The sequence below is a fragment of the Micromesistius poutassou genome, assembly GCF_964030765.1.
Source record: "Micromesistius poutassou genome assembly, chromosome: 13".
Taxonomy (NCBI): Eukaryota; Metazoa; Chordata; class Actinopteri; order Gadiformes; family Gadidae; genus Micromesistius; species Micromesistius poutassou.
The window spans coordinates 13,170,304-13,177,803 of record NC_140283.1 but is presented as its reverse complement, the minus strand read 5'-3'; the positions used below and the strand labels follow the sequence as shown (position 1 = coordinate 13,177,803).

The window sequence follows — 7,500 nt, the reverse complement described above, 5'->3', positions numbered from 1 at the left end:
TTCCTCAAGATTTTCCAGTTTTCATCCGTCTCGTGCCACCTCGCCAATATCCCTATGATCTATCGCCCGAGCGTTCATCCTCTCTGCGCGCTTTCTCTCTCCTTCACGTCATTTGTTTGTCTTCCTCTCCATCCATCCAAGACGTCTACAAGAATCCAATTTCAGCGTGTGGCCCGAGGTTCTTCCCTCCGACCCGTACCAGAGGGGAGAGACGCAACCAGACGGTCGGGGATTGATGCGTGATCGATGCCCGTGGTTCAGATGAAGTGTCCCTCCCATGAAACCGGTTGATCTACTTAGTTCACCCCGTGCTCCCGCGCCACGCGCACCCACCCACACACACGCACACACACACACACACACACACACACACACGCATGTTAAAACGAGGGAGAGGGTTTCACACCTTTACATTCTGATCATTTTGTGCATTACCTAGAATTGTATTTTTGAACACCGGGAAATGCATGGGCGCACAGGCTGCTATTGGAGGATGAGCACAGATATCCACAAATGAACTGCCTAATAGGCGGATGGTGATAATAGACTATAAAGGCAGCATCAGGGTCGCTATGAACTCTGGATGCGCAGCAGCTCTTCACAACACTGCTAAAACATCTAAGTGGCTGTGACCCATTTCGGCTCAATTGAATGAAAAGGTAAAGAAACAAAGCGAGCTGAAGAAAGAAAAAGATGCAAGGGAGTGCCGGGGGGGGGGGGGGGGGGGGGGGTAGTGGGCTGGTGCGGGGGGGGTTCTCTCTTCCCCAGGGTCAAGGCCCTCATTACTACATCCAACATTGCAGTATGAGGGCTGTGTGTCCCGTGTTCTGATCTTTGTGTCATCATTAGTGGTGGACTTTGAAGATTTAGCAAAAAAAGAAAATCCTATTTATTAGAGCATGTATGCCGGGTTTCAAATCACCATGCTACCGAAACATATCTTTATGCTTAGCTGTTGTACAAAACAACCTTATCCTATGCCTAAACGGGTTACTTTAGGGAGTGAAAACCTGGGGTTTTCCTTTTATAATCTCTGTAAAACTGCTTGTTGTAGCAGTTTTACTTATTTTTTACACTCACACTGGTGGACGTCACAGGGTCGCTAAAAAAACGTAACAGAAAGGTCATAGGTTTGTTGCCATTGGGTCAACATCAACGTTGTTCTGAGAAACACCTTGACGTGACCATGTGACCACAAGACCCCATACCGTGTGTAGAGCAGACCCTCGGTACCATAGTGTTATTAAAAATAGACGTAGAGGGGATGGGGTTCTTACCTCCAGGGCTGCGGACCTCTTCCCCAGCAGCTGTTCGATGTTCCTGGCAGCTCTAGCCACCAGCTCCTCAGCATCGTTCTGCTCCACGGTGTACAGGTTTTGGTTTGCCAAAAAGATCTGCAGACATGGGCATAATACATGGGGGTAGACAAAACACTGATTCATGACTTTTCGAACAGCGAAGCATTCCCAGGACCGCCCGTTGAAGAAAAAAGCACAAAGAAACAAAGAAAAAAGAAAAAAGGAAAGAAAGAAAGAACTATAGACAGAGAGGACAGAAAATGGGATGGTACCTGTGTGAGGCTCTTGCCAGCGCTTGCTGTGTCAGCCAGGGTGACCAGCTCTCTCTGCATCTGATCCACCCAATCTTTAATCCTGTCGGATAAAACAAATTACCCAATGATTAGAAATAAAACATCAACCCTCAGAGCGAGAGAGCACAAAGAAACACCATTGATCGAGCCAATCTTCCTCTCTGACATAGTGCATGTCGGTTCACCCGTGTAACGCACAATCACAGCGAGGAGGAGAGACAATAAAAACACCAAAGTCAAAATGAATGACTTCCATTGGTTAATCTTGACATCTAACAGCCAATCCTGTGTGTCACTGAGAACAAACGCCATGCGATGCCACCCAAGGACAATGGTGTCACCTGGTTCAATGAGGACCCCCCCCCCCCCCATCACACCACAGTATAGCTCAAACATAAACACATCTAGTGGTGACAAGTCAACATGTGATGCGATGACAGCGATGTGAGCCGACAGACCGTGTGTAGATGGAGGTTGGAAGAGAGACACTGGGACCATGTGATCCTCTCCATATCAAACAGCTCCAGAGACAGCAGTTTTGTCATTAGACGCTAGGCCTCTGGGCCCCGCTAACCTTCATCTAAGTGGATTAGACTGTTCTTCTGTGATCAGCCTCTCTCTCTCTGCAATCAGCTTTTCAAGACATCCTGACACATGTCATTACATCCCAACACGCTGTGGCTGTGTCCACAATGCCAGTTATTTGATTATTGCAGGTGACAGCCTGCAATTCGGTTTGGATTGGTGTCAGAATTCATGGATCGGATTTCAATTTGTTACAGTTTTAGCACACTCAAAAGGACAACAGAATCTAGGCAACGGCGACCTTAAATTGTCAATCGAGTCGGGAAACGTTTCAAAGTCCTTTTTGCATAAATCATACTATAAAGCTGCCCATTGAGGTTGAATTAATGAGGATGGGGAAATAGGGGATAGCAGAGCATTCGCGATGCAGCTTTTTTTTCAATCGGAAACCCATGCTGATATGGACACGGGAGATAACTACAAAGACTGATTCTGAATGCACTATAGGTGCTATTGTGATTTATTGCTATTTGGTTCCACATATATCCAGGTTAGCTACGAGAGGCATAAGAAGAATAAAGGCAAAGGGCGTGCCGATGCATAAATTGTCACAAAATCGAAAACTGCAAAGGTAACACATGCATGTGCGCACTCACAGACACACACACACACACACTAGTAATGCATTGGATAAGCCAAGGGGTGGGACTGTATACAGATACATCTATTGGCATGCATTCTCACCACCCCCTGGCAGAGCCGTGAGCCTATAGGGTACTACCATGACGCACACACACACACACACACACCCACACACACATATTGCATGAGATTAGCAAGGTGTTGGGATACAGATACAGAGATGCAGATACAGATCTATCGACATTTGGGAACTTTTGATATGGGTCTTTTGGGGCCAATACTGCCATTTTATTGATTTTGGCTATATTTCATGTTCTTAAATGCAAAACAAATGCCAAATAGATGCCAAATAATAATTAAAGGATACATTGCATACATAGACTCTGCCCCGAAGTAGCATTTTATTTAAGTTAACTTTTAGCCAGGTGCAAAGTGTGGGTCTTCTATTTTGATGACATTTTTAATCAGAGCGATTGACATGCATTATCTCAAAAACACACTGTTACGACCCTTAAAGGGTCTCAGACGTAGACAGAGAAAACAGCAAAAAGGATTGAAATGACACGTTCAAAATAACATACTTATGTTACGTACTGTATAAAATACAGGAACGAAATAAAGGAAGGGAAGACTTCAGGGTAGCTAATGCCAAATAATAACCAATAGACCCTCTGTCTCTTAACCAAAACCTTAAGTCTATGCTTGAAAAAAAATACAATTCAACAATACAAATGAACAAAAACAAAATGGCAGTACCCATTACACAGGTCCATAAGGAGCAACAGAAAACAAAAATATCTGTACCACTCTCAAATAAATAGACCAGAAGCTAATCAGAGAGTAAGAGAGACAGCTAGACTCTGGTGCTAGCATACTTGTATCATGTTTTTCCTGATTGCTGGTCAGCTACAGATGATCGGTACCAATAGAAAGTTACCCATTCGTTTCACAGCCATGGCAGTCATGGAAGTAAGTTTTTGATAGTAGTGGTGGTTTTGGTCATTGTTTAGTAATTCATCTTGAAAAATGAATAATACATTTACGTTTAATTTAGATTTTACATCACTGCAACTCTCTTGAATCCTCACAAAATGGCAGCGTATCACCATCAAAAGATTCCATGATGCATTGTGATGTACAACCCCTATAAAGACATAAATCCCCAGTATTGTCATTGTAATACCTTGAGCTAGTGAATGAAATAAATCGACACTGTCTTTGAATGCATCCCAGAGAGAAGGGAGACTCTGAACAGAGTGATGGAAGAGAGCAGCCAGAGAAGGGAGCAACAGAGGTGTGCATCAGGGATTGTTTGTCAGACAGGGAACAATTCAAAGCAAAAACGCATCTTTAAAGAGTAGAATCGAGGACACCTTGAAGAATAACAATTTAAAAACCACCGTTGGGTTTCAATCAAATAGCTGAATAGTTTAGGGAAGGTCAAGGCAGAGCAAGGTTGAAGAACTGAGTATTAAAAAGTAAAGCTAATATTTGGGAATTATCTGATTGGGAAATGCCAAAGACTGCTAGTCTTCCTGGTTTGACATTATGGCGTTACCGCACCTGAAATAAACTTTCAGGTGAATGCTCATACAAGAGCAACTCACTAAAAGCCGAGTTGTATAGAAATATGATTGAAGCTACAGGTGTATTAGAAGGGACAGAAAAGGTTTAGCTCATTAATTATGGGTCAGTTGGCATGCCAGTGCCCATAATTGATAGAATCATGCGATACCCCTGTGTTTACCCCTACTTTTGCACCTGCACTGTAATTTTATTTAAATTTGAAACTACAAATGGTACGATAGCTTTCACTGTTTCACTGGTTGTTTATACACCATACACCATTCACATGGGGTTAGAGAAACTCAAAAAACTAAGTAAAAGTCGTGCTAGGTTGCAAGTGTGGATAAGAATGATACTGCCAAGATACAGACCCCGACTGTTCAGCTAACATGGTAAATCTGTTTTCTTCACATCGTACCTCCTACCTTTCCCTGTTGGACTCTCCTCTATTTCAACTGACTAATTGTTTCTTCCATCCCTCAAATCTATTATTCTCTTGTATCTGCCGTATACCACCTCACTCCATCTCCCCTTACCCCATCCTGGTTCCAAGACACATTGTAGCGGACTGCGAAGGGAGTTTCATTGGACTTGGATTGGATACCTAAGCAGGATTTTTGTTCAATGTGTATGTGTGTGTGTTTGTTGTTTGTGTATGTGTGTGTGCACATATGGGAATATATGCGTGTGCTGTGTGTGTGTGTGTGTAGGTTTGTATGTGTGTGTGTGTGTGTATGTGTGTGTTTTTGTCTGCATGTTTGTGTGTTTATATTTTTGTGTATGTGTGTGTTTGTGTCTGCGTGCTTGTGTGTTTATATTTTTGTGTATGTGTGTGTGTGTGTGTGTGTGTTTGTGTCTGTGTGTAGGTTTGTGTGTGTGTGTCTGTGTTTGTGTGTATCCGTGAGTGTGTATGTACTTGTGTCTGTCTGTGTTTGTGTGTGTATGTCTGTGTTTGTTTGTGTGGTTGTGTATGATGTGTGTGTGTGTGTTCAGAAGACTCAATTGTAAATTCCTCAAGATGACGCAAGACATTGAAGACATTTTACATCTTTTTTTCCCCTAGACCTAAAATCACATATTCTCGTCCATATCTTGAAACCCCCCCTCCACCTCATTGAATCTGTGAACTTCCTAAATGCCATGACATTAAGTGATTTCTGTTGTCAGCACGGTACAGTTAACCATGTGAGGTCAGCCAAGCAAACCTACAGCATACCCCTTAAAACCAAACGTTCTCTCACTACTGTCATGCCAACAGGCCCTGATTAGGCTGGTCGGAGGATGTCGGATGTCGGATGATTGATGAGGGCTGAATCACAGTCACTAACAGTGATGAAGTTATGGTGTTTGATCTGAGCTACAGCCATGAATCTGTGTGCAGGCTGTGCAGCTGTAATTACTCTAGCCTCTGGTTTGCTACTGAATTAATTAAGGATTGCACACACGCACACACACACACACACACACACACGCACACACACACGCACACGCACACGCACACACACACACACACACACACAGAAACATTCAAATGGCAAATAGGTCAGTTATATTACTGTCCTACATTGTTTGTTCCAGGAGCAAAGAACATAGAAGAGGATACATAGACAGATACAGATAGATAGATGGATAGATTGATAGATTTATATATTGATTGATATATTGACAGTTTGACAGATTGCATTTTATGTTGAACTTTTTAGAATTTAGGAACTGATATATTTTTTCTTTAAGTTAATCATTAAACTGCTTCTGTAAAGTGCATGATTATTATATGAGAGTAAAGCTATTTTGAATAGAAATACATATATAATAGCTTGGTAGCTACATATATAGATAGATAGATAGATAGATAGATAGACAGACAGACAGACAGACAGACAGACAGACAGACAGACACATAGAGGGAGAGAGGTGGGAGAAAGAGACTGACAGACTGAGAGAGAGAGAGAGAGAGTGTGAGAGAGAGAGAGAGAGAGAGAGAGAGAGAGAGAGAGAGAGAGAGAGAGAGAGAGAGGGTGAGAGAGACGGACGGACAGACAGACAGAGCAGGAGACAGAGAGAGAGAGACATAGAGAGAGAGAGAGAGAGAGAGAGAGAGAGAGAGAGAGAATACATCATTATACAGTCTATATATTCAGAACAGTAACCAGACAACCCAGCCCTCCTTGGCTCTGCAGCAGGTTCAGCTGTGTGTCTCCGTGAGGTGAACACCGTAGCCATCATACAACACACCCCGTATGGCACTCACTATTTATCTGCAGATCCAATCAGGTTTTGATCTAACGCATCAACGGAAAATAAACTTTTCTTTGTGCGTGTTTGTATTTACTTTTGTGATGAATTCAAGCATGCATCCATGAATGCATCAATGATGGTGTTTTTTTGGTCCAAGTAAGGCGGAGGAAATTGAGGTTTGTGGTGATAATTTGTTTCAGTTGTGTGTGTGCTTCTTTATTTTTTGTTTTATACAAGTTTCCAACACCCTTGTATTGATATAGATATATACCCTGACATATATCACGATAGATCCACAGATACCGAGATGGATACCTTAATAGATACCCAGACAGAAATCTATCGATACCAACATATTTCCAGATAGATATCCAGATGGATACCCAGACAGATATTCCGATACCTAAATAGACACCCAGATACCCGGATAGATACCATAATATATATAAATACCCTGATTAATACCCCAATAAAAACAGAGATACCCAGAAAGATACCACAATACATACACCGATACAGATAACCATTTATCCGGGTATCCGATAGATACCTCGATATATACTCTCTTTCTATATATATATAAACTCTCTCTCTCTGTGTGTCTCTCTCTCTCTCTCTCTCTTTGTCTCTCTCTCTCTCTCTCTCACTCTCTCTTTAGAGAGAGAAAGGTAGAGAGAGAGAGAGAGAGAGAGAGAGAGAGAGAGAGAGAGAGAGAGAGAGAGAGAGAGAGAGAGACAGAGAGAGATACATATTAGATAAATAGACTGAATTACAGAAAATAATTTATTGATAACAGTCAACCTTTTGCATATGAGTAGTTTTAGTGGGTCCCAATCACACAGCTCAAAGCAATGCCCAGCATCTCTGACTCCTTCTTCAACAAGTTCATAAAACAGCTGGCAGGGCATTTGAGTGGCCACTCAACCCACGACCACCTA

General features: G+C 42.4%; 1 protein-coding gene across 1 annotated transcript in view; it reads right to left on the bottom strand.

The window, feature by feature from the left end:
• LOC311357886 (voltage-dependent calcium channel subunit alpha-2/delta-1) overlaps nt 1–7,500 on the bottom strand; it is a gene marked incomplete at its 5' end in the record, with an annotated part of 54,867 nt that overhangs the window by 46,958 nt on the left and 409 nt on the right. Inside the window, 2 exons of the mRNA XM_084477903.1 lie at nt 1,278–1,394; nt 1,571–1,652. Coding sequence (XP_084334029.1) covers nt 1,278–1,394; nt 1,571–1,652 — 199 coding nt within the window. The remainder of the gene's footprint in view (nt 1–1,277; nt 1,395–1,570; nt 1,653–7,500) is intronic.